Source organism: Drosophila obscura, unplaced genomic scaffold (assembly GCF_018151105.1).
Source record: "Drosophila obscura isolate BZ-5 IFL unplaced genomic scaffold, ASM1815110v1 contig_1, whole genome shotgun sequence".
Lineage (NCBI taxonomy): Eukaryota > Metazoa > Arthropoda > Insecta > Diptera > Drosophilidae > Drosophila > Drosophila obscura.
Window position 1 is genome coordinate 9,116,025 of NW_024542679.1, and position 27,486 is coordinate 9,143,510.

Below are 27,486 nucleotides of genomic sequence, written 5' to 3' on the forward strand. Positions count from 1 at the left end.
TATTATTTATTTTATCTATTATTTATTTTATTTTTAATTATTTATTAATAATTGTAATTTTTTATCTCTATGTACTTACATTGTTGTTTAAGTTTAGTCACAATAACGTATGTTCCGAGTTCCCATAAAATGTTAATTATTATTTATTATTATTATTTTTATTTTATTTATTTAATATTTTTATTTTTTTAACATATCATGCTATATTAATATTTTTTGTTCATTCATAAATTTTATATGCATTTTTGCTATATTCTTAAGCAATCTTTCTACCGGAGAAACACTTAAGTAACTTGTACCTCTTTCCTCATCATTTAATACTCAAAGGCGGCTTCCGCTTTCCATTCCCTTTAGAATTTCCATCTTGGCATCTTCCATTTCTCCTCGGAAATATCTGAAAAGAAAATAAATAAAATGCTTGCAAGTGAACTCTTTCGATTGATTGATATATTAAGTGCAGAATCCCACTGAATGGGAGATAACAAAATGCCCGGGCCATTGCCTTGCAGAAAGGGAGGAAGAGCAGGTCATTCCAAAGGTTAATGCCAATTTGCGTCAACAAATGCTCGAGACATGCCACCATCTAAATCGAAGCCAAAGACGAAGCCAAAGCCACACGGGGAAAAGCCAATTCGATTTGCAAGCGGTAAGGAAAAACCTCTTTTTCCAGAGATCTTCAGAGATCTTCGGGCGAGAGAATAAGTCAAATAAATCGAGAAGAAAGAGACACACAGGAGGAGTAAGTGTGGCGTGGAGTGGAGTGGAGTGGAGAAGTGCAGCAGAAAACAAGGTCTCTCTTTGCTCCACTCTTCTCTCCATTCTCTCTCCTCTCTCCCCTCTTTCTCCCCACTCTTTTCATCTTGTTTTCCCGCCTGTCAGCGCGAACCTTCTTCGATCGGGCAAACAAGCCGAACAAAACGCTTCCTCAACCGCCTAGCGGATTTACAATGGATGCGCGCAACCCATCTGGTTGGTGGGAGGGGGGGGCAGCAGCCAGGAGGGGTTACCCGATGCCCCTGCTGCAACCAGTTAGGCGCTTGAATTGGGCGAGTGAGCAGCAGCAGCAGCAGCAGGTGAGGGAGGGGGGCACTGCGACGACCAGGAGTGTGCGTTGTGGTAGTACGGAATGGAATGGAATGCTTCGCTGGTCTCGGGGGCCAGAAATTGGCAAACAATAAAAGCCGTCAAAAAGTGCAGCCAACAAATAGGAAAACGCTATACTCGTAGTCAGAGCGGCCGACAGGAGAGTGCGGGCAGGGGGAGAGTGCCACAACACAGAGAGAGAAAGAAAGAAAGAAAGAAAGAAAAAAACAGTTTGAAAAGTTGATTGTTTAGTTGGAGTTGGAGCATAAAAAATGTTAGCTACACAAACTACAAAAGCAACAAAAACAAAAAGCAGCAAAAAAAAATAGCAAACATCAAGCAAGCCAGCAAAAAAAAAAAAAAAAATACGCAAAAAAAAGTGGAGCGTCGATTGGAGTTGTAGAGAAAATGAGAAAATGGTTTTCCATCACAGTGAGAACAAGGAGCAGCGCTGGCGAGGAAAGGGAGCGCGACGCGAGAGGGGTGAGCACAGAGATAGAGAGAAGTGTGGTGGGTGCGGGGTGTGTGGGGTGTGGGTTTCCATAAGCTGGGTTAAAGTGTGGCCTCGGTGGCCACTCGGCGGTTGGCCGTGCATTCAGAACAAGACTTTGGGAACGAGACTCTCCGGAGGCTTTCTCAGGAGATGGTCTGAACACATGTACCCTCCCCCCACCGTATGGCAGGCTATTATCATATTAGTGCACTAACAGAGAGATGAAACCGAGAGAGATGGGGCCCAAAAGAGTGCTAGAACATGCCAGAGATGCAAGAGATGTCCCCACTACTATCGATGGAATAATCGATTGGTTTTTGATTAAATATAATTAGAGGATAAGCAGATGGAACAATCTATTGAGTAATCGTTGTGTCTTTGGGTTCTGGTAAATAATTATCGGATTCAACACACTTTTAGAGCTACTCCAATTAAAGATTTTCGTTTATTTCGGTAAACTTTACTTGAGATTCTTCTACTGTAGGCAATGGAGCGATGCATACAGTGAAATAATCAATGGAATAATTGATTTATCATTTGATTCGGACACTTTAAAGGAGACTGCAATGAAACATATCTGTAAACATATTTTAAACTCTGCAGACCTTTCGTGATTCGCATAACTCTCACGCTGTCATCTCTCTCTGCTGATGTTGGACAATGCTTTGGCTTTAGCTTTGGCTTTTGGTGAAAGATACATTTCAACTCTTGTCAGAAAGCCAGCGATGGTCGAGTCGAGTCTTGGTCTTGGTCTTGGGGCATGGAAAACAGACAAATGTGACGGAAGAAAGCGCTCACTGCTCACTGCCCATGGGAGAGAGGGAGGCTTAGAGAGGCGGTGGTGCTGTGTGCTGGAGGAGCTCTCTGTGCAGCTGCCGTTGTGACTGACTGACATTTTTTTTTGCGCACACACACACACAGATTTTTTTTTATATTTTATTTTGCTGTTGATGATGAAGAGACGAGAGACAACACGAGACGGAGACGGAAACGGAGACGGAGACGGAGACGATGGGTAAGGAAGGCGCAGGCCAGGCCGAAGTGTGGCCTGACAAATGCATAAAACTTTGAGGCTTAAAGAAAGAGATGGATGGATGGATGGAATGGATGGTTGGAGAAAGAGAGTGCCAGAAGGGGGGGAGGGAGATGGAAAGGTAGATCATGAAGATCTTTGAAAGAAGTGGAAACTAAAGCGAGAGGGGTGGATGGAGAGAGGAGGAGGATGGAGCATGGAGCATGGAGCATGGGGATGGTGCATGGAAGTGGATGGAAGTGGATGAATGCTGGAAGCATTTTGCACACTGATTTGCTGCTGACAACAACAACAGCAACAACAACAACAAAACCACATGAACTTCAAACAACAACAAAACAAAACAAAAAAAACAACGTGAATGTTGTAGCAATTGAATTTTTGCACGTCGCCCATGAAGTTGTTTGTTTGCTTGACTCTGGTACCGTATGTACACCTTCTCTTCCCCACTCTGCGCTCTCTCTCTCTCTATCTCTGCTCCCCTCTCTGGCAAAACCCCCCCCCACTCGTTAGAGTCCAACAAAAATTGTAGAAGCTCTTTTTTGTTTTTGTTTTGTTTTTTTTTTTTTTGTTCGTTTGCGCATATTTATGTTTGGCTTTGAGTTACCGTTAGACGGTTATATGGCGGATTACATTTGGCGCTGCCGATGGCAAATTATCTGTGCCGCGTCGCCAAGAAGCAGAAGGGGGTGGGGTGCTGGGGCAGAAAGAAGAGGAAGGGGAATGCAGTGAAGTGCATAGAAGTTGTAGAAAATGATGGAAATGTGCAGGCAGCGAGAGAGCAGTGCAGCAGCAAATGATCGTGGCATGATGAGGATGATTGAGTTTGCAGTTGGGAAAAAAAAACAGAAGAAGAAGAAGAAGCAGATGCCAGAATCTTGGGGAATATCTTTTGCACTCTGTGGCGCATCCAGCTGTCGCCTCTTTCTATGCCACCAACTATCTTTGGTAGGCATTTATTCGGCATCTATCCTACATGCACTTGAGCATCGCTTTATATCGCTTGGGTGATTTAATTTTATTTTTTTTAATATAATAAAAATAAATAAATAAATAAATAAATATATTTATTTAAATATATTAAGTATATAATTTATTTGGGAATGATATTTTTATTATTATTAAATTTTAGAGTATGTGAAGGAGCTCTTGGTTTACCAGTTTTAATTTCGTTCAGCTTATATTTAATTATGAAATAAGATCTGAGCCACTGGCAAACAAATTGTAGGGGGAACACAGGGGAATACGTCTAAGGTTTAGACTCTAAACCATCAAAGTTGCTGCCGATCTTTAACTTTAGCCTACTGCTGCGGCTGCCAGCTGTTTTGGCTCTGCTGGTAGTAAGGAATCGTCCTTACAGCTAATTCTGTAATCTGGAAAGCTCTCTTTACTGCTGTAACTGCAGCTCTAACTGCTATTTTTCTGGGTAAATGAATGCCCTGAATATTAATATTATTTTATAATTATTATTATTATTACTATATTAATATTCTCTATTTAAATAAAAATGTAATAATAATAGTAATAATAGTAATTAATAATAATATTAATATTACTATATTATTACTATATTTTTATTATTATTATTATTATTACTATATTAATATTCTATATTTAAATAAAAATGTAATATTAATAGTAATAATAGTAATTAATAATAATATAAGATAATAATAATATTAATATAACTATATTATTACTATATTTTTATTATTATTATTATTATTATGACTATATTAATATTCTCTATTTAAATAAAAATGTTTAAAAATGTTGTAAAATGTGCCAAAGGGGCGATACGGTTTCTTGAGTGCACGTGTGCCCAGTGATCTTAATGGGTATCCCAATGGCAGTACATAAATCAAATAAATAAATAAATCAAATCATGATATCTGCATGATTTTTGGAATCATTCTATATTTCTCAACCCACATTTCTTCCATGGATTCTAGCACCATTTCTCGGCATCTTCCATTTCTTCTGTGCACATATACATATCTTTAGCTCATAGTTCCATTCATAATCCATTCACTTCTTTATCGGATGTTTAATTGCGGTCAATTGCCCAAAACACGCTGTAAAAACAAATTGCGATTCCCATAGCACATTCCCCTCCCAATGTGCCCTACAAAAACGTTTGAAGAGACCTCCTGGGGGATAGCCATCCATGGCTAATGATATCCCACTAATTCCTCTCACAGTACGAGCGGTACCCGTACCCCCTCTCCACTCTCTTGAAGATGTGGTGTGAAAATCTGCCAACGATTGCTCGATTGCTCGATGGCTGTGCTCGCCTCTTGGTTCAACTTTCAACTTACATTTTGGTTTTTTTTTTTTTTGCAAGTGACTTTCGCAGCAAGTGACACAGAAATAACAAAAAGGAAAGGCCGCTGTATCTTTGAGCGCCTCTACCACTCTTCCCTACCCTCCTCTCTTCAGCCATTTAAAGACTGACTTTTCGCACACAGCAAAGAAAAAAACTTTCAAATGTCTGTGCCTGTGCCTGAGCCTCAAAAGCAAAGCATAGCAAAACGGCTAAAAACTTGGCCATTGGCGATCGTCTCACCGAGTGAGCTTTTGAAATTCGAGTATCGAGTATTTCTATTTGTTTCTGGCTCTAACGCTGCTGCTCTGACTCGCAAAACTATTGGCCATTATTATCTCTTGGTCTGCTGGCTGCTTTTGTTGCTTTTGCTGTTGTTGTTGTTGTTGTTGGGGTAATTGTTGCCGCTTTTTGGTTTTTGTTTTGTTTTGTTTTTGCTTTGCTTTGCTTTGACGTCGCGTCGGCATCTGAAAAGAAGGTCGCACAAGGTGGTCCACCATCATCCAATCCACCACCAGATCCACATCGAGGTGAGCCTCTGTGCCCCGTTATCGTTGCTTGTGGCGCTACTCTATGATCTAGCAATGGGCATATTGAGGGGCGTTATTGGTAGAGGCATCATGCATCCATTGGGAAGTATTTTGAGAGGCAATAGATATGGATATAGGTATGGCAGATATAAGCAGAACTCTCACAGGAAGTGTTTGGAGTCGAAGAAAGAAATTAATTGATGATTGAAAATGGCTTTCTAATTATTTAGGGCCATGCGGATATTGGATTTAGGTCTGTTTTGATCTTTTTATTTTTTCTACACTTTTTTTAACTTTATTGATTTTTATTTATTTATGCCATAACCATATGTTTTAGCTATGAAAGAAGCGTTTATAAGAGGTAAGGTAACACTAAAGATGTTCACGGGGTGATATGTATTCATATGGAAACCGAGGTGCACTGCTGCATGACTGCCAAAGACGAAGAAACGTTTTTGTAGCAACAAAACGATCTATAAATAATATATTAGAGAGCATTCACACTTCGCTGATCGTTCGATTCTTGGCTTTCATCTTGTATTATTTTCGTTTCATTTGTCTTTGAAATTAATGTGCCAGATTTGAAAACCTGTAACGTCAGCTGCTGGCTTTGTCTCTCACTCTGCCAGCGACTTGGAGACTCTATCTCTAGCCGACCCCTCCCCCCACTCTTAGTCTCTGTGTCTCTCGCTGTCTCGGTCCAGGCAGGCATTAGCGGAGAGGAGCAGCAGCAGCAGCAGAAGTTGACGAGTTAACTCGAAAGAAAGAAAACTAAACTGAAAGAATTGCATATCCCCTCCCCATCCCCACCTCACCCCACACCATTATCCACTCTTTCTCTTTCTGCAATTGATTTTCACTTGGATTTCTCTCAACAGACGAGAGAGACGACAACTTGTGCCCTGTTTTTGGTTTTTGTTTTCTGTTTTGTTTTGTTTTTCCCTGTGCCTGTCGCTCATTCGCTTTGTCTTTTTGGCATTGATGTGTTTCTGTGTGTGTTTTGTTTTTTTTTTTTGGAGGAGTGCTAGAGCCCCCAAGGGGTTGGGGGGCTAAGGGTAAGCCAGGCGGCTGCCTCTCGTCATACTCTGATATTTGTCGCTATTTTTATTTTTTTTTATTTTGGCAAATTGCTTTTGGAGTCGGCGGCGTAGGTGCCATAGCGGTTTTCTGCGTGGCTTTTTTTTTGTGTTTCTCAATGCAGCACCACCGCGCTCTTCCCCCGCTGGCTCTCCCCACTCAGTTCGCCATCTCCTCCTACTTTTCTGCATAATTGAATTTGTTTTCGAGGTCGCCGTTTAATAAACTGAACTTTAAAGCTGTTTTTGTTTTGTTTGGTTTGGCTTTGGCTTTGCGAAATCGATTCATTGGTTGCAACTTCAAACTGCGGCTCCACCGCTCACAGCGCAGATCACAGATCGCTGCTGCTGCTGCTCGCTGCTTGCTGTTGCTGTTGTCAATCAAAAAGTCAAATTCCAAGCTGTCAAAGGGGTCGCAATTTGTCTCTCAATTGCAATTGAGACGAAAAGCGAATGTGACATGGCCAGTAAAGAGTAGAGAAAAAAAGCCACTGAGAATGCAATTGAATGCAGTTGGAAATTGCGCATACGCCGCGTGTCTGCCCGAACGACAATCGACAATTGACAATCGAATGCAGTGCAGGAATGCCGCCTGAATATGGAATTATGACAGGCACTAACTAGGCGAATGGCTGTAAAATGTTAACCCATTGGGCGCCCTAGAGCGTGGATCTGTCTGGCAACACAATAGGCAAACTTAGTGCGATTACAGCTGACCCCAAGGCACAAATAAGAGAGCAGAAAAGGGTCAGCTCTTCTGGCAGAGCTGCAGCCCAAAAAAGAATCGTAACAGATTGGAAATCAGCTGAGGAATCAGCTTAAAGCTGTTGGGTAAATCACACCCCACCCCATGTAGGTAATACCCCAAGCTGCAGTTGCTCAATCAATTCCCATTGCGGCACATTACAAACAGCGCCATCAATGGGTTAATGGGTTAATGGTGCTTTGAATGTTCCTTTTGACAGTTTACAAGTTATTCAAAGACACAGCCAAACGGCCAGTCGAACGGCCAGTCACACAAATGTTTGCTTGAACAATAAGCAAATAATTCTCCATTGCACATGTCACACAAATCCAAAAGCGGTGCCCCCAAAGGGGAGCACACACAAACACACACAAACAGACACACACAGACAAACAGACACCCCTCCCAAAGGGGCCAACAACTCGATTTGCTGGCCACAAAGTTCCATTCAAATTTTGTATGCAAATCAAAGCCAAAACTGCGTAATGAGCCGCAACCCGTGACTGAAACTTAAGATACGAAACAGTAGGTACAGTAGGGGGTGGTGGGGAGGGGGCGTTTAGTCCAAGCTGGCGATGGCTGTCCCAGGGGAAGTCCAGTCCGGTGTTGAAGCAGTCGCCGCCGCCCCACAGTTTGCCACTTGACTTACATGTGTTCCAAGCTGCCGCTGCCGCTGCTGCTGCTCCACTGTTGGAGTCATTCGCTGATTGCATTAATGGGTCACCACTGTACCGTCGCCGTCGTTTGGGCCGTTGGGACACATGTGTGTGCTAACGGTAAACTGGTTTCCGCCGCCTGCCACATAACACAGACAGAGAGCAGCAGCAGCAGCGGGCAGCAGCAGCGGCAGCATAACCGTGTCTCAAAACAAAATGCCAATTGCCCAATGCTCCCAATGCGCTGACCCCACCAGAGTGGGGAGCCACCAGCACCAGCAACAGCACCAGACAGCACCAGCACCATGGACTGCCGCTCCACTCTCTGCTGTGCTGTGTGGTGCTGTGTGGTGGTGCCAGCACTCTGGTGTGCTGCACCGATTGGCATTCATGACATATTAGCAAAGGTTTCTAAGGCCCCGCTTTATGGCTGATTTCATTTAGGGCCCAAGCAGCTAATCTCTGCTGCAGCAAGCACAAAATGCTTGCAACATCCACATGGAGCAGAGCTCTGTGCCGCTGCCGCTGCCACATGCCGCTGCTGTGTCACGATCCTGAAGGCAAGGAAATCACTGAGAAAACTCACAGAAAAGGTGGCAAGCGGAGTTATGGTTATGTGAACAGCAACAGCCGGCAACCGGCAACAATCGGTGGCAGGCAGCAACAGCAACAGCAGCAACTGCAGCAACAACAACATATCGCATTGAAAATCGCTGCAAATGAGGCAGCGTGAAAAATGCGCAACTGTCGAAATTGTTTTTGTAGACAAAAATATCAACCAAGTGGCAACAGCAACGGCAGCCCAAAAACTTGACTCCAGTTATGTGTGCCTGCCCCAAAGAGAGTGGTGGTGTGGCAGGGGGGTGGCAGGGGGAACATACACTTTGCAATCGGTTAAGCATTCACATGGGAAAAAACGACGGGCAGCAGCAGTCAACAGTCAAACAGTCAGCAGGTTGCCGAGCCCAGCAGTTGCCACAGTTGCAGTTGCAGCAGCAGCAGCAGCAGCCAGCAACATTTTGACAGCTCTTGCAGCAGGAATTGCAACTTTATTTTCCGCTTTTCCACTCATATATTGTAGATATATATTTTTCCAGCAAATGTCAGGCTGGACTTAAACCCTTCACCCCTTTTTCGTACCGCAACCAATGTCGCAGCTAATCAACTTCCTGGCGGGCGCAGAGTGTTTTCCTGGTTTTGGGAGCTATGGAAAATAAAAGAAAAGTCTGAACAACTTGTCTCCCAGCTGAAGTTCCCTTAGAAATAGAGTTTAATTCGTTTGGATAGCGTTTGAAAGTCTTTACTCAGCTGCAACCCTTTGATAAGTGCCAGATAAGTACCTTTCTATCAAGAGAAGCGATAATTATCCTACAAAGGCTTTACGGGATGCTCAGAATACAGGATTAGTCGTCTCGTGGTGGTGATCGCTAAACCCTAATTCCTTTGGGATGGGTTCTGTCTACTCCCCAATTGATCACTGAACAATCTGCTTTGTGGGTTAATTTTCTAGCTGTCGTCAGCTCGTCATTGTCTAGTCATTCATTAATATAATATGTAAGGAATAAATATAATAAATATAAACGAATCTAAAATAAAGAAAACTCCATTTAAAGAATACTCTCCCTCTACTCTCTAGCCATCTCAAACTTCCCATGGAATCTTGTTGTTTTCTTTCTATAAACCTCTTCACTCTTTCATTTAAGAGAACTCTATCGACCCCTGGCACTAATTCTGCTTCTAATTCGATGAACTTTCTACATAACCGCACGAATCTACTTAAATCGACAACATTTAACCGCTAATAGAGCTATTAATGCATTCATTGCTTACCCGCTCAAACCTTTCTCCTTCTGCCAGCCGCCAGCCAGCCAGCCAGCCATCTATTAATTAAAATATTACCCAAAATAAAAACCCATAAAAATATACATATCCAAGGCATATATTTAAGGCCAAAACAACCTTCTCTTTCCCACATGAAAAAACTGTTTTTGGCAGCAGCAGCAGCGGCAGCATGTTGCATGCATTGCCCATTTACAGGGGCAAGTGGGGCTGTGTGTGGCATGACATATTTTGTCATGCGTGTGGCTGCAAAAAAAAAAAATGAAAAAACACAGCACACAAAAATATTCCCACGTTCATTTGAGAGGGAAATATATTTTTTTTTGTTTAATTGAATTTATTTTTGCACAAAAAGAAAATGCAAAAAAAACAAAGAAAAAGAAAAGATAAATCCAAAAATCAGTTAAAAGCAAAATCCATTTATCATTTTATTTGCAGGCCCAGTGATCGTTTTGGCCATATTTAGTCATATTTATTGGCCAAAACAAATTGATTAATTGATTGGAAATTTGCATACGCGACTCTGCCGCTCTGCGGCTCTACGGCTCTGCGGCTATCGTCTTAATGAGAACTTGACGGCTCATTGAGAGAACTTTTGCCCCCCCCTATATTGTACATAGTTCACTCGCGATGATGAATGATGGAGTGATGAATGAGTGAATGCAGAATGGATACACTCAAAGATATAGGTGAATGGATCTGCCGGGTTTGGACCTAAGGACAGGCGGCCTGCGTAACAGCCAGAGACAGTAGCTGCACACGAAAATACTCGTATCGAAGCATAGCCAAAACGATGTCAGGGACAGTCTGGTGGGGCTCTGAGGTCCGGCTCCGGCTCCGTAATGCTCCGCATCCATTAATCACGGGATCGAGTCGACACAGAGGTCGCGAGGAGCGGGAGTGTGTGGGTTACCGAATCGAGTGGTGCGCGAGTGGTGCGAGTGGAGCGAGTGGAGCGAGTGGCGGCGGATGATCAACCAGAAAAACCTCATTTGTGTGTGTGCGCTCGAAGCGCCATCGCATTTCTTGTTGTTTGCTCATTTGTTTGCTGTTTGTTGTTGCCCGATGTTTGATTACATAATCACCAAACAAAATCACGAGAAAGTATAACAAATGTCTGAACAAGTCGACGAACGAATGCTCTAACTTATGGCACAGAAATCTACATACAAAAATAAAGCCACAAATGAGCATAGAGAGAGAAATTTGTTCTTAGAAGGTACTTAAAGGGAGATAAAAAGTTTATACTTTTGTGCCATCATTTCTACAGTGTACTGTGGCTTGAAAAATCTAGTATTTTTCTTGTAACATTTATAATAATTAAGATAGAAAATAAGCCATAAAAATTTTATAATTTATACTGATATTATTAATATTATACTAGAGATCCAATCGGATTAATATTATAATTATAATGAAGCAAACAAGTTTTCTTATTGTGGCTGAACAACCTCTTTTGAGCCAATGTTGGCTTTAAATATTATAAACATCTTTAATTATAGTTATTAAATTTGTATAAATTAAATGTTTTCCATCTTTCTGATATATTTTTCCATCGATAATACCCAAATCTAGGGTTTTTCCTGCTACCAAAACCTTATACCTTACCGCTTACCATCCCTCCCAGCTGCAATCCTCTGATGTAAGACACATTTCGCATGAAAATAAGTTATAGGCGACGTCTTGACATCATCCCACCGCCGCCGTGCTCGCCGTTTGCTTTCGCTACCACTTGAGCCACTGTGTCTCTGCCTCTCCCTCTGTCTCTGTTTCTCCTTCTGTCTCTGATTGTGGCCTGGAGCAACCTCCTCTGCTGCGCTCTTGCGTTTTGTATGGTGGGGCTTCCGGCGCCCATCGTTCGTGCTGCCGGTCCAAGGCCGATCTGAGTCTGCGTCTGCGTTTTAGGGGCGACCGAAAATGCTCTATAAAAGCGAAGATCCGATCTGGTAGTGGCATCAGTTCAGCGCCTTGGTTCATCTCCAACAGGTCAACATCATCAACATGAAAATCTTCGTCTGCTTGCTCGCCCTTGGCGCCGTGGCCCATGCCGGCTTCATTGGTGGCTCAGGAGGAGGTGGCGGAGGAGGTGGTGGCTACGGTGGAGGCGGCGGCGGCGGTGGCTACAGCTATGGCGGCGGTGGCGGCGGCGGCGGTGGACATGATCATCATGATCATGGCGCTGCTGCTCCTGTGAAGGTCATCAAAGTGATCCACGAGAGTGCACCCTCAGGAGGCGGCGGTGGCTGGCAGTCAGGTGGAGGAGGCGGCGGTGGCTGGCAGTCAGGAGGCGGCGGTGGAGGATACGGCGGCGGCGGCGGCCATGGAGACGGTGGCGGTCAGGAGATCAAAATCATCAAGATCATCTCCCAGCAGGCGTCTTCTGGAGGACATGGCGGTGGCGGCTGGTCTTCCGGCGGTGCTTCCAGTGGCGGATGGTCCTCGGGCGGAGCCTCCAGCGGTGGCTGGTCATCCGGAGGAGGCGGCGGTGGTGCTGGCTCTGCTGTCAAGATCATCAAAATCATCTCCGAAGCGGATTCTGGAGCTGGTGGTGGCGGCGGATGGGCACAGGGCGGTGGTCAGTCCGGCGGATGGGCTCCAGCTGGTGGCTGGGCCCAGGGTGGCGGCGGCGGCGGCAGCTGGTAATTGTGATAGCACCCACACAGCTCCCCCCCCCCCATCCCATAGAGCTCCCATCTCCCATTATACCGCATCTCATTTCCATCCCTCAGCGGCCCCCATACCTCAGACATTTGTTAAAATAAAAGTTTTCTGTTTGATCATTTTACCCAACAAAAAATTAAGAAAGAAAAGCAAAGTGTTTAATTTTCCAAACGAACAAAGGGAGGCAAACCGGAGTGAAATCCTTTTACAACTTTTCAATTTTAAAACGGAGCAGAACAGAGAAAAACAGAGAAAAACTTCCGAGTAAAAGAAGAGGGGAAAATAAAGGAAAAACCAAGCTCTCTGCCCACCACTCTCTTTTTGTTCACCCCCACCCCAAGAAGCACACTTAACCGTTAAGTAATAAAATTCAAGCAAAAGCTGACAAAAAAAAAAGGAGCAGCAAAAGGAACGGAGCTGAAAGAAGGAAAAACTGTCGGTGGAAAATATGTAAAATATCACTTTTGACTACGCGGCAAAAGTCTAGCCACTCCCCCACATAGTCCTATCCTTGGGTGAAAGCTTTACACTCCCCACCCCTCCCAGCAGCAGGCGGTCTGGGCGTGTGTTGGGTTGAGGGTTGGGTCCTTGGGTTGCATGTATAAAAATATATATTTTCCATATAAATCTAACAAAGAACGTGTTCGGGTTACTTGATTAGGCCTTCGCCTCGCGTTTCGGGCCAAAACAATTTTTTCTCACTCCTTGATTTTTCTTTTTCATTTTTTTTTTTTTTGCTGTTGCGGGTGTGGCATGAAACGTGGCGGGGGCTGGGGACACGGCGACAATGAGAGAGTGCCACAAGAAAAGGATATATCTGGGACTTTCTTTCGGTTTTTTTTTCCTTTTGAATACAACAAAAAAAAAAAGGGAAAAACTTTCTTTAGCCGAAAAGGGAAAAAAGAAAAATGAGCAATTCCAAAGGCGAAAAGCAATTTGTTGCATGAAGAAGAATAGCAGTGGAGAAGGGGAAGGGGAAGGAGAAGGAGGTTTGGGCTGTGTAGTGTGGGTGGGTGATGATATACCTCCTTCATAAGTTTGATTTGGCCCCACCGCCCGCTCCATTTTCCTTTCCCCTTCCTATTTTCGTTTTATTTTCCTTACTCTATTTATGTATTGATTTTATTTTGGGTGAATATTTTCATTGCGCAATTCTGTTCGCCTTCTTCGCGGGCATTATAAAAGCAATCATTAAACATATTTATTCGATTCGTTTCGAATCCCAATATCCCCCCACACCAGAAATCAGAAATCAGAAATCAACTTGTTGCTGCTTTTTATAAACAAATAGAAAACAGAAAAAAAACATTCCCTGAACAGCCATTACTTAATATTCTTACGCAGAGAATCTCTAAACACAGATCCCTCCCCCCTCATCAATATAATCTCTTCGCTCACTTTCGCTCGTTTTGGTTTTTTTTTTTTTTTTTTTGGTCTAAACAAAAAATTTCAAATGAAATTATTTTTACGACTTAAATGGAAAAATGTACAGATTTTCCTCCCCTGGAATTCTGTTTTTCGTTGATTATATTTGTCTGGTGCTTCTTTCACGAAAATTTGTTATTATTTTAATTTTACTTATTGACTGATTGTTTTTATTGTTAGTCCAACAATTCAGCACGTGCAGGCTGGCAGGCTGGCAGGCAGGCAGGCAGGCTGGCAGGCAGGCAGGCAGGCAGGCAGACGGCGGCCAAAAAGTGGAAAATTGCGTGTTTAACCAAGAACAACAAGAAGGGAATCAAAAAGATACGCGAATTATACTTGAGGGTGTACACACTGTACAGTGTACACCGCGGGAATGTCGCGCTTCCGTCAGCTTTATTTTCGGCTGGATTTACAGCGGAGAGAGTCAACGTCAACCTTTTTTCCCTGGGGGGTACTGTATCCCCCCCCTCTTGAGTGTCTATCCTGTTGACTGAATCGCAGACTCAATTCAGGAGTGTTTACTGTTGGGCGCGTGTGTGTGCAGAGCAGAAAAGAGATGAGATGAGAAAAAACACAATCAATGAGGCAAATGCAAACAGTTTAAGCACCCCACGGATGTATGCCTGGAAAATTGTGTATTAAGAACCTTTAACCGCTTCATTTCTCACAGCCCAAATAGCACTAGTAAATTCTCATTTTTGTGGTTGATCTATAGCTAACACTCACCCGCTACTAATCCTCCCTGGGTGGCATCTTCACTGCGTTGAACTGCAATTTGTTGAGTTGGCCCAAAATAAGCACCTCCTCGATGGCCTTTTTGGCCAGCAGCCTCTGGCCCTCGTTCATCTTTCGATAGGCCACCGCCCAGCCCTCGGCATAGATGGCAGCCTCGTCGCGGCTATGGCGGGCATCTGATGGAGGTGCCAGCTCCCTGCTCACAGAACGGGCACGCTTCAGGGCAGTCTGACTGGAACTCTGTGTGGGTGGCGATGAGCACAGCTCCATCTTCACATACGGCTCCAACTTCACAATGGAATGCTGCCGATCGTCGTGAGTGTTGGGTGTTGGATGAGTGTCCAATTCGTGGTCATCCTCCTCCTCCCAGTCCGTGTCGTCCTTGGATCTCGAGCGCCGCCTCGCCCGGAGTCCCACCTTGTCGTGCAAGAAGTTGAGTGCATCAAAGTACCACAACTGTGGCACATGGATGTCCTCGGGCTTGAGGGCCCACTTCTTGCTCTCCTTCACGCGGCGCAACTCCCTGCGGTAGCACGTCCGCATGCTGTTGATCTTCCGCCGCATGGCATCCACCGTGGCCTCCGCATCGATCTCGTGATACACCTCCAGCAGACTGGCATAGGCAGCCGCCTTGCACCGCTGGTCCTTGTACTCGCTGGACTCAAAGTCCCACAGCTGCGGCAGCTGGCTGTACTGCTCCAAGAACCGCACCCAGCGTTCGGAGCGCTCCATATTCTGCGCTGGCTGCTGCATGGACTGGACGCGTACGAACACACAATCGGGCACTGTACGCCGGTTGTCAAATCACACAGCGGCGTGCGAGCCAGAGACGAGAAAGAGCGTGCCAGAGAGCCACACACAGCCAGAGCGCCGAGCGCCGATGAACATGTTGTCACACAGAGCGCGCAAGCCAGAGAGCGAGCAGAACCACAGCGCGAACAAGCGCGAACAAGCGCGAACAAGCACGAACATGTTGCATGCGCTGCGAACTGCTTGATAGCGATTCGAGATCTTTCGACTGTTGTTACTCATTCAATGTCAGATATAGCTTTATAGATAACTAAACGTGTGCAGCTCAGGTTGATTATATTCCATATGCTCAATTAAGTTCTTCTGCATCGATTCAGTGCGGCTTGCAGTTCGATTAGAGATAATCAAACCGTTAGAACAGCAAAAAACGAGAAGGAACGTTTGAGTCGCTTCTGGGGATGCGACTCTACTTTTATACCCGTACTCAGTCTGTATATAAATTTTTGAGCTTATGATTTCATAGATTTTGCATTTATTGTTTTTGGAGCCGTCTGCTTGTGCATAACTCTCGGATCAATGGGTTACAATGGGTTGACTTAGAGATATGTAGATATAGCCATAGTTTCTGGATTTCTTCAGATATAAGGTATGACAGAAGAACGACCAATTTCTAGCGGTTCTTAGAGCTTTTATTTCTTGTAAAGTTTCCATAAAGTTTCACAGTGAATACAACGCCCCCTTCTAATCAGGCATCCTCCTCCTATTTAGTTCCAATATCCTCTGCACTTGGCTGAAGTTCTTGGCGTCTGTCCCGCTGTCATTTCGTACCGCTGTCTGCCTTCTGGCGGGGTTTGTCTGGTCGACGACACCATCACCGTCACCGTCATCGCCAATCGCCCATTGCCCATTGGCTGTGCTGCTGCTGCTGCCAGACGTGCGCCGTCGTTGTCGCCATTAACTGTCCCCACCGACGCCGTTGGCGACGTCTCCATCTTCATTTCTTCCCCTTCATTCCAGTCAGCAGGCAGGCGACGACCAGCGTCTCATCGATTTGGAGCCGTCTCCCTGGCCCACGGCCCCACCCCACCCCCCGTGCCATGATTTGGTTGTCGCCTTTGTTGGCTGCCAAAACACAGGCACACAGACGCCCAAACAGTGTGACAGAAACAGAAACAGAAAACACAAATCGCCAGAAACAACAAAAAAAAAAACAAGAGAAATAAAGTTTGAAAAGAATAAGATAAGAATGGGAGAAGGGGGTGAAGGAGGAGTGCAGACGGGTGGGGTAGGGGGAGTACGAGTAGTGGGTGTGTGTGTGTGTGTGTGTGTGTGTGTGTGGTGGGGGGGGTTTGAGGTGGAAAGCGGCAGCAATTCTGAGGCAAACAAATAAATATTTATTAGTAATTTTTATTTTGTTTTATTTTATTCTCTCACTCTGACTGAATCTTTTTCACTTCTTCCCCTCTGCGGCTCACTCTTTGTCTCTCATTCTCCATTTGTTTGCACTTCTTTGCACCCTCTAAGCTGAGTATTACGATACGGAGGGATCTTAGCTCTCCAGTATCAAGTAAATCGAAATAAATCTGCCATAATCTGTTCCCAATCGTGTGACTATATCCCATAGCTATCCAAAAGCAAAGCTACTGCAGGGTATCCAACGATTCGATGCCCTTTCTTCGCTGATTTGTCGCTGTTGTCATGCCTTTTGTTATCGCTAAATGTTTTCAGGTGCGCATTTTGTGATTTTCTGCTGCGTGTCTCGTCACCTGCCCAGCACCACCCCCCCACCCTCACTCAGTCGGCATGCCTCTTCGCGCACTGCCTGCCTCATCAATGTCTGCGGCAAGTCATAAGTAATTTATCAAGATACAAAATTGCAGTTGCCCAGCGACAAGGCAGGCGGCAGGCGCCCAGGGATAGGTACAGAGGGGGGGTGGCATGGGGGCAGCGGGGCAGCAGACATTCGGACACTCGCGAACGATGTCTGTCAATGCCAATCAGCTGCAAGCGATATGTGTGAATGAAACGAGTGATTCGAGGTATTTGACGGGTCGGAAGGGGCCACTCATTCAGGTGCTGCCGCCCCGAATCGAATGTCAGTCAACAATTTGGCCGCTTCTGCTCTTTCCTCGTGGGGGGGTTGAAGAATGGGGCGGTAATTGGGTGTCTTTTGATTGTGATCTATTGCTAAGGGTTTCAATATGTTGCAAAGTGATGGATAGGATAGGTTTGTTGCCACTTTTATGGGTGATAACCAAAGGAAGGACATGAAAGCAAACGAAGGCAAATTTTAAATTCTATGAACTGTAACTGTGATTCTATATATGTATATATGGAAATAGTAATACATTAAATTATTTTTATTTTTAAATTATTTTATTTTATTTAAATTTATTTAATATTTTACTTATTTTATTTTTTATTTTAATTCTTAAACTCGAATCTGTAGCAGCTCGATGTATGTGTAACTGTGATTTGTATGCCAAGTCTATATCTGAAAATAGTAAAAGTAGCCTTTAAATTATTTTATTTTATTTTAATTTATTTATTATTTCATCTAGTTTATTTTTTATTTATTATTTAGGGTGATAACCAAGGAAGGACATGAAAGCATACGGGGCAAATTTTAAATCTATGAACTAACTGTGCAAATGATATAGGAGTAATACATTAGCCTTTAAATTATTTTATTTTATTTAAATTTATTTAATATTTTACTTATTTTATTTTTTATTTTATTTACTTAAACTCGAATAGGTCGTGGGAACGATTTGTATGCCACTATTCTATATCTGAAAATAGTAATACAGTAGCCCTTAAAGTATTTTATTTTATTTTAATTTATTTATTATTTCATTTATTTTATTTTTTATTTATAATTCTTAAACCCGAAATGCCAATCTATATCTATGAAAATATTGAATTTCAAGTATCAAGCCCCCTGCCATCTTTTATGCCAAATTCAAATAAAATCTCTCCCTCTCTCTTTAATTTAATTTATTTAATTGCTTAAATTATTTAAATAAAATTTTCCTAAATAACAAACGAGATTCTCACAGGTCAGAGATTGTCTCCTCCGTTGTTTCGCTCATCCTTGAAATAATATTCGAAAAATTCCACAGAGCAATGCATCTCTTTCTCTGCATCTTCTTCTCTTTCTATCGCTCTCCCTCTGTCTCTCTAGCACTCTTGCTCAGCCTTCTGCTATTTGGGCTCCGCCACTCAATTACAGTGGAAACTATCAAGCAATAAAACGAAAATTTCCTTTGAGAGAACGAAGGAAAGAGAGAACCGAAAATTGTAATAATTTTTGTGTGTGTGTTTTATTTTGTATGTGGGTCATGTCCTTATGAAATATTCAAATGTCCTGAATTACGTATTTATGCCATTTTCAGTGTTTTTTTTTCCACTTTTCTTCCACTTCTCTTGCTCCTTCCTGTTTGCTCCTGCAGTCCTTTTTGCTCCTCTGGAGACCGCCTTCTCCTTCCTCTGAAGTCCCCATTTTCCCTTCTCTTCCCCCTGAAACCCTTTTTCACCCCACTGCTTGGGAGTGTTCCCAGGCCAAATCCTTTGGCCCAAAAAATATAAAAACCCAATTGTAAATGCGTTTCAATGCTTGATTATGTGTGAGTGTCTCCCTCTTGCTGTATCTGTGTGGTGTGTGTGTGTGTGTGTGTGTAAGTTTGCATTTCAATTCCGTTATTGAAAATTGACCAAATATGTGTGTCGAAGGGAAAACGCATGCAAAGTGATTTCCCTCTGGGGGAGGAGGAGCATTCGGAGGCGGAAACTGCTTGCGGATGAGGCTCGGGCGGTGGAAAATGCTCTGCACAGGAAAATGGTTCCTCTGCAGAGAGTGGAAATGCTTATGGCGAGGGCTCTGCCAGTGTGTGAAATGGACTCAAGGGAAGGGAATGCTTTCGGATGAGGGGCAACAAAGCGACAATGACAGAGAGACAACAAAAGCAGAGGCAATAAAACACACACGAGAGCATAAAAACAAATAAATTGGTAACATTTTCACAATGCACACACACACAGACACACGCACTCCCCCACAAATACACACATGGACACAAAACCCACACCCACAACCACACCCACACCCTCACACACACAAACACACACACGCATGAGCATTTGTAAATCCGCAACGGAAGTTGTGCTTTTAAATCGATTTTGATTGATTTTTCTCACTGCCCGGGAAAATGCCTTTCTGGCAAACAGCACACACACAATACACACTACACACTACCACATGCTACCCACATCCCACCCCCTACCCTTCCCCACCATCCATCCATCCATTGGGTTTTCCTGTCTGTTTGTCAATGGCTATGAAAATAAAATCAAATTGTAAATAATCGAGTCGCAATCGTCGCCTGTTTGTATATATTTCTGCGTTTTACCCTTTGGGCGATGTATTTGTTCCACTCTGCACATCAACAGAACAAATAAGAGGGAATAAGAGGCATGGATGGGATGCTTTTAGTTGAGTTCTTTCGACCGAGGGATACCCTTTCAGTGGGTCTGGAATTGATGATGCTTCTAAGGTGTGTAACAGAGGGAATTTAATGAAATCCAAGGTACTTTCGGTAGCGATCTATGTATAATTCTTAGGTTTTTTCTATGCCAACACCTTATAGATCCTTAGATCAATGGGGAGAATACTCGTGATGTACCTCTTCCCAGGAGTTCTTGCAAGGGTAAAGGGTATTGGCCTTTCATTGGCAATATGTTTCAACCATAAAAAGGTCACTTTTTTCAAAAGATCAATCATCTTTTAGGCTTACCAGAGCCACTGAACTGTCCGAACGTGTGCCGCCAAGAAATTATTATATTTTCCAAGGGATGTGTGTAGATTCGAAGGTAAAATTCAGACCCTCTATACGGAGTTGAAGGATTGCCACGACCATAGAAGAACCCCGAGATATGCGTGAGGCTTAACCAATTTAATGGACACACGTGTGGATGGACAGTTTTGGACATGGCATGGGGATACGTGCAATACACCTCGTAAACCCTTCCAACGCGGGTCACTGCACCACTTAAAAAATGCTTTTCTCTTTATATTTGCACTAAAAGTATTTGATTTAACCTTTTTTACGCCCCACTCTCCCATGCGATTGTTCCCACTCTTCTTCACTGTGAAGTGCGGGATTCTGGTGGGGGGCGGAGGAAACCTTTAGTTCTGTTTAATGTTTGGGGGGGCATCGTTATTTATTTACGTTTTATGTTTATATTTATATTTATTGAATGTGTGTATGCATGTGTGTGTGTGTGTGTGTGTGTATGTGTATAGCTTTATTTCAATCACATAAAAAAAAATTTACACTCGAAACCCAGAAACTAAAAGCCCCGCGCTCGCACTTACATTTTTAATACAAAATCAATAAATATAAAAAAATATATACACTATAGTTGGTTGGGGAGGGGGGAAAAAGCATAAATAAATACGTATATAAACGAAAACAACAAACAAAAAATAGCAGCATAACTATGTGAGAGAGCGAAGCATTTTTTTATGGATGCTGCTGCGGGGTCATAAAAAGCGCATAAAGTGGCCTTAACATGGCATAAAAAACGCACTCGCAAGTGCCACAGCATCAGCATCAGCACAGCAGCAGCAGCAGGGGGTAATGCAGAGGCGGATAAAAGGATGTGTGTCCATCTATGGGGTCCGTGGGCCAAAAGAGCATATGTCATGGGGAAAATAGTATGAAAAGCGGATGAAAGACCATATGTCTAGCGAGGAATCCAAGGGAACTTGAATGGAAATATGTTATGGTGGGAAATGTTCAAGAAATAGTTGAGGAAATGGCAGAAAATTCCCTAAATGACGATGAAAGATTACGGATGGAGGGTGTTATTACAGGGAAACCAATAAAAGGAGCCAAGACAGTATGAAAATTATGCTGAAAGCAGCTTTGAGAGAACTTTGGCATAAAAAGAGCTAAATCATAAGAATACGCCATAAATGAATTGCAGAAATGTTCACAAAAGATTATAGAGTAGAAATGGATGCTGTAAAGGTATGCTGCCTATGCTAAGGCAAACATCAGCCACTTCTGTAATTAATATCTCTTGCCGGTCACGTCTTAAGCACTTATAAATCGTATAAATATCAAAAGATAATTACAAATGTAAGGATTTATGCTTAAAATGATGTCTCTTAGGAGTCTTATAACGTGCCCAAAATTCCCTCGTAATCAAATGGGTAAATGTGTAAAATTAAAACTTGGAAAAACCACCCTCAAGGGAGGTATTATTTCTACTCTACAAAACAGCACCAAAGGATTATGAAACTCCAACTCCCACCCGTTAATATTAATAAATTTCGTGGTGTTTTGCTGAGACATCCACAGCCCACGACGCCATCATAAATATCTCCACAAATAAAGCACCAACAAATTTTCTGCAATATTAATTAAGTTCCACTTTTTCACCCTTCATCCTGCTCCACAAGCAAAATTTCTTGTTAAACTTTTCACTTTTCTACCCATTTTCTCCTTTCTTTTTCTTTGCAGGTTCTGTGAAAATGCGCCCACACTTTTGAGGAAATGCCTTGGATTTCCTTTGCTCTGGTAAGTTGTTTGTAAAAACTTTTTGGGTTTTGAATTTCCATTTCGCCCCCAGCCACCCCCAAAACAAACGTTTATAATTCCCATTAATAGTTCGATTGCTTAACCCCTTTGTGCTCGAAAGGAAAGGAGCCTTCTGGCAGCTTACACTACAAGCCGAAGAAGCTCGAACCCTGGATCCCAAATCCTTAGGGTTGGGCGTGAGTGGGTGGCGGCATAAGTCAAGCATCAAAGCCATCAAGCACTCAATAAACCCACACACACACGCACACGAATGAAATTTGCATATACAGACATCGTCCTTTGGGTTCGTAATTAAAATATCACGCCCAGGCAAACAAAGAAAAAGCCGAAAGGATATTATTCCCAGCATCCGCCATTCGCCATTCGACAGTCAAACAAATAATCTTTAAAACCGATAGCAAAAAAAAAAATAATAAGGTTCTTACAAATATTTTAAGCTGCTCATCATTGCCTCTCCGGCCTTCTGTGCCTTCTGCCACTCCCCCCGCCCCCACCACTCCCCCCATATATGTATATTTGCCACTCGACTTCAGGGCTCTCTCACTCACTCTCTTTCTTCTTTTGCATTAAATCAAAGAAGCGTAGCAGCGCACGTGTCTGAAATATGCATTAACACACCGATGCCAGACTCGGGCTGTGCCCATGCCACAAGCAGATATCACACCATTCCACAACATTCAGCCATCAGATGGCAGAAGCATCCACCGAAATGATTTCATTTTTAATATTAATTGCAGCAATCGAGTGACCATGACAACATCCACCCTCAAGGATCAGAAACGGGGGTTTCTTGTTCTGCTTCTGGTTCTGCTTCTGGTTCTCCACAGCCAAAAACACCCGCTAAAGTGGTTTCAGAGGGCAGCATCCGCATCTTCCAACCACCCGTGACAAGTCGCAGGACGAGGGCCGAGGCAGGGCAGCCCGAGCGGATGTGGCAATTGAATTTAGGAATGAAATGCTGCTCTGAGCTGTCCGTAAAATAAAACCCCAGACAATATTTTATTTTCCTATGCGAATGAGGGAATGAGGGGAGAGATCTCTTCTCTTCTCTCGCCATCCCTCAAATGCAGTGCCCTTAAATGATGAACCACTGGAATATGTCTGGAATTGTGATTGCAGTTGCGATTTGGGTTTGATTTTTGTTGGTTGGTTTGGTTGTTTAGTTGTTTGGTACACGCCACGCCACGCCACTCCACTTGGTCTTCTGGTATTAATTTTACGCCCTTAGGGACGCAAGTCTTTCACCCTTTAAGTCCCTTCATCCGCTAAACGATTTTCTTGTGGGGGCTCCCGCTTTGTTTCGAGGTGCCTGGGCACTTGGCTTTGAAGCACATGGAAGCCCCAGCCCCAGCCCACCACCACTCCTAGCTCTGACTAGCAACAGTCCCTGCCCACTAGCTCTGCCTTTCTGCGAACCCCTCCCCTCCCCCATCCCCATCCACTCGCTCTCTTACTGCTTTCTTAGCACCCACTGCTCACTGCTGACTGCTGCTCCATGCAACCCCTTGCTCAAGCGAAACGAACCCCAACCTCCAACCCCTAGGACTCTCAGACACAAATAAACGATAAAAGCGCAGTCGTTTGCCAACAACAGTAACAATCAGTAGCGAGAGAGAGTAGGAGGCGCAGGCCAGGCCCAGAGACCGAGCCGCTCCCTCCCCCCAAACTCCTCACAAACACAATTCAACTAAAGCGAAACCCAAACCCAGGACACCCCCTACCGACTGTCGCACTGACTCACTCACTCACTCGCTCGCTGTCTGTCTGTCCGTCTCGCCCACTCGATGTCTGTCCGACCCACTCGTTGTCGTTTGTCGCACTCGCTCGCTCGCCTTTCGTTGGTTCGTTCGTTGGTTCGTTCGTTCGCTCGTTGGTTGCGTTCGACAAACGCGGGAGTTGACTGGGCGCCCAGAAATAACAGCAGGCGAAAAGTGCTTGGAAAAACTGTAATGTGGAAATGTGCTCAACATTTTGCCTTGAACCAAACCAGAGGGGTGGGTGGATGGGTGGCAAAAGAGAAAGAGAGTGAAAGAGCGAAAGAGAGAGGAGAGAGGAGAGAGAAAAGCGAGAGCTAAAGTTGAAAGTTAAATTGAATTGAGGTGGGCCGAAGCGAAGTGTGTGGCCTGGAGGGTTGAAGGCCCCCAGGGGTCCCTTTTGGGTGGCTGGCTAGGCAATATATATTGTGGCAGTTGGGATGGGTGGGTGGCATGGGCAATGGACTGCTGCAGCAGGATGGGTGGGTGGGTGTCCTGGCTGTAGAGTGGATGAATTTGTTGGCCCATCAAAATGACTTTCAGCATGTGGAAGCCGCTGCTTAGCATGTTTCCTGACAGGCCACGTGTGCGCAAAGAGAGAGAGAGAGAGAGAACGAATAGCGACTGAGAATTTCTCTCTCTCCCTCTAACTCTCTTTCCCTCTTGCTGCTGCTGCTGCTGCTGTTGGTGTGGCTGTGAAAATGAGGCGCAAATTTTGTGGCCGAACAAGCAGGACACACAAAAACAAAACAAAAAACAAAAACGAATAAAAGGTTCAACAAATGGTTTCCAAACAGAAAACCGAAAAACGGAATGCCATGCCGGAGTTTTCTGTGCACCCAACCATCCACTCACCACCCACCACCCACTATTTAGTGATGATATGAGGAGAGTGGGGGGAATTGGATAGAGTAACTTTCGGGTGAGTGTTTTCCGAGCATTTGGGATGTTCCATAGGGCGGTTTGTGTGGTACCTATTTAGTGTTGATGTGATGGTATTTTAGATAGTTTCATGTGGGTTTCAGATGGGCAACTGCCTAGAGGTGTGGTGTGGTAGAGCTGTGTCTTTTGAATGCACATTTGGAGCTCCTCTGGCGGTGTTTTGTAGCTGCCAAATATGACTTTACAGTTGAGTATAATCTGAATACCTTTTGTAGGTATTTACTGATGATTTTTTCTGATTTAAGATAAGCTTAGAATAGGCATATAGTAAAGAGGTATTATAAATATTGTTTTTTGCTGATATTTTTAATTACTTTTATTTGAACCGATTAGTTTTGTAACTGTAACTCCACAGTTATTTATATTTTACATTTATTATGCCTTTTTTTATGTACTCTTTATATTTGTTTTTTTCTCTGCTATGCACATTTTTGCTTCTTTATTCCTCTGTTATTCCAATTCAATTTGATTTTCATTGCATTTCTCTTTTGATTTCCTGAGAAGCGTAATGCGTATCGGGTATCGCCTAGTCCAGCACTTTCCACTGGGCGCACAGCAAATGCCGCAGCACAGCACAGTGGCCCACAAAATTCCATAAACACCGCACATAGCATGTCCTGTCCCTCGCTCACTCTCTCTCTCTCTCTCTCTCACACATTTCCACTCATTTCTACTTATTTTCTGGCTTTCTCTCACACTTTTCCTGATTCTGATTCTGATTCTCTCTGTCTTCCTTCTCTCACACTTTGGGATGCTTGAAAATTATGTCAACGAGTTCTGTTGATTTTCCCCCACCATTTCATGGGGCTTTTATAACAGCCTCCCGCCTGTCAGCTCCCCCGCCTCACCGCCTCCTCCTGCCAACATTCGCCTGTTGTTGTTTTGGGGCCGCTCATTTCTCTCTCCCTTGTGCTGGTCTCTCTCTCTCTCTCTCTTCGCACCGCTTTCTCTTCTCTCTGCTGCTCGCCCTTTTTGGTCGCTGGTTAATTACATTTTACAAAATTTGCTGTCAAGCAGTTAAGTTGGGTTAAGTCGAGCCGACTTCTCGTTCGCTTTTTCGTTCGTTCGTTCGTTTGTTTTTTTTTTTTTTTTTTTATTTGGTAATTTAATATTCGATTTTACCAAAAATTGTATGCGCGCTGACCTTTTTGCATTTTGTGGAATTTTCCGTTTTAATTATTTATTTGCGGTTGTTCTTGTTGTGTTCGGGGGTAGCAAGAGGAGGAGGGGGAGTAGGGATTTTCCAAGGCTTTGGCTGTGTGGTGGGGGGGGGGGCAGTTGTGGTGAGGTCGTGTCATCCGTGTCCTCGTGTTTTGCTTTGCTTTGCATCCGCAGATTAAAAGGAAAACCGTTTGTATTTAATTATGCATTCAGGTGATGGTAATTGGGGATTGTAATTCGGAATGTACTTCTCGTGTTTGGGGGGAGGGGAGCAGGGATCTGGTGGCATTCAGAATTGGTAGATTGGTAGATTGGCGGACAAGCGGAAATGTTGTACTGATGTTTACACATGCCAGCAGACTGGCCGGGTGGGGTGGTCACAATGGCTGGGGGATTGACCATTCACGGCTCGCAAAAATATACATACATACATATGTATGTACTGCCATTATATGTACATACATATGTACATGCGGATAATGTGCTGTGTGTGTTTGGCGTTGGCGTGCGGAGAATTCAACAAAAATATTTTTAAAAGCTCAAGTCAGCAGCCAAACAGGGAAGCGAAAAAAAATTGCATGCCACACAGGACCAGGGACAGGCCAACAGAGACAGAGATGGAAAGGCAATAGTGGTGATGGTGGAGAAGGGTGGCTGGGGGGTTGGCTGTTGATGCAGATGTGGTAGGAGAGGAAAGGCAGCAGAAGGACACCGAAACGGTAGGTCGTTGGAATCTGTAGATAAACGAGCGAAGCTGGAATGCTCTACAAAAGGATGGATTAACAGATTAGATATCTGAAGTGATGTAGGTAGGGCATTACCCATGAATCTGAGCAATATATGTACTTGCTATGATGGAATAATAAATGATAGATTAAAATCTGGAAATCGGAAATACTCTGCCCGAAAGCCCCAAGGATCCTCTGTTCTGTTCGGTTAGAGTATTGACAGCGAACGACTTTTGCAAAAGCAAAAGACAACTGAGCAAAAAAAAAACACACACACACACAAAAAAAGTGTAGGAAAATTGTGGCGCAAAATGTTACGCTTGCATCGAGTGGGTTGGCAAGGGAAGGGAAGGGAAGGGGGGCAGCAGGAAGGGATCCAGAGGATTGGATTTTGGTGAGAGAAAGAAAGAAAGAAAGAAAGAAGGAAAGAGAAAAAAGCGAGCATGTTGGTGGCTCCTACAATGACAGCAGCAGCCTGCAACATCAGGCGAAGGACGAAGGACTACGACGACGACGATTCGTGGGCTATAGTGGGGGTGTGGGTGTGGGTGTGGGAGGTAGAAATGATGGCAAAGGCATTAAGCTGTGTCACACACACACACACACACACACACACACAAGCACACTTACGCATACCCGTACATGGAAGGACAGACATTATAGTCCTGGCAGAGGCGAAGGATGATGCGTTTGCCATGAAAATACACCCACACACACACACACATACACATGAGAGGATACGAGGGGATACAGAGGATACACTTTGCTGGCGACATACTTTTACACACACACACACACAGATACTATATAGGGGGAAGAAGAACACTCAAAAGATGGAGAATACGATGGAGCAGGAGGGGTGGCAGGGAATGAGGTAGGGAGGAGCGTACAAAGAAGAAAACCTGGCAAGTAACTGGCGGCGCGGCTTTCGACGATGTGGAAGCTGT

At 43.9% G+C, this 27,486-nt stretch overlaps 2 protein-coding genes across 4 annotated transcripts; one reads left to right on the top strand and one right to left on the bottom strand.

Annotated features, from left to right (window-relative positions):
- Nucleotides 1-211: 211 nt before the first annotated feature.
- On the bottom strand, nt 212-15,502 carry LOC111080260. 3 transcript variants are annotated; one of them, XM_022375749.2, is made up of 2 exons: nt 14,591-15,501; nt 212-394 (listed from the first exon to the last, which is right to left on the bottom strand). In XM_022375749.2, exon 1 carries the CDS (start codon nt 15,350-15,352, stop codon nt 14,597-14,599), a length of 756 nt encoding a protein of 251 aa, XP_022231441.2. In that variant the 5' UTR covers nt 15,353-15,501; the 3' UTR covers nt 212-394; nt 14,591-14,596. The 3 variants fall into 3 exon arrangements, with proteins under 3 accessions (XP_022231441.2, XP_022231443.2, XP_022231444.2); XM_022375751.2 differs by lacking the exon at nt 212-394 and adding an exon at nt 14,327-14,385; XM_022375752.2 differs by lacking the exon at nt 212-394 and adding an exon at nt 14,472-14,487 and having other exon boundaries at nt 14,591-15,502.
- On the top strand, nt 11,637-12,421 carry LOC111080261 (glycine-rich protein DOT1). The gene has a single exon (XM_022375753.2). The coding sequence runs from the start codon at nt 11,780-11,782 to the stop codon at nt 12,419-12,421; it is 642 nt and encodes a 213-aa protein (XP_022231445.2). The 5' UTR covers nt 11,637-11,779.
- Nucleotides 15,503-27,486: the final 11,984 nt, after the last annotated feature.

What these genes read in the sequence shown, in the direction of transcription:
- LOC111080261 (XM_022375753.2), top strand. Translation starts at nt 11,780, where the DNA reads ATGAAAATCTTCGTCTGCTTGCTCGCCCTTGGCGCCGTGGCCCATGCC.
- LOC111080260 (XM_022375749.2), bottom strand. Translation starts at nt 15,352, where the DNA reads ATGCAGCAGCCAGCGCAGAATATGGAGCGCTCCGAACGCTGGGTGCGG.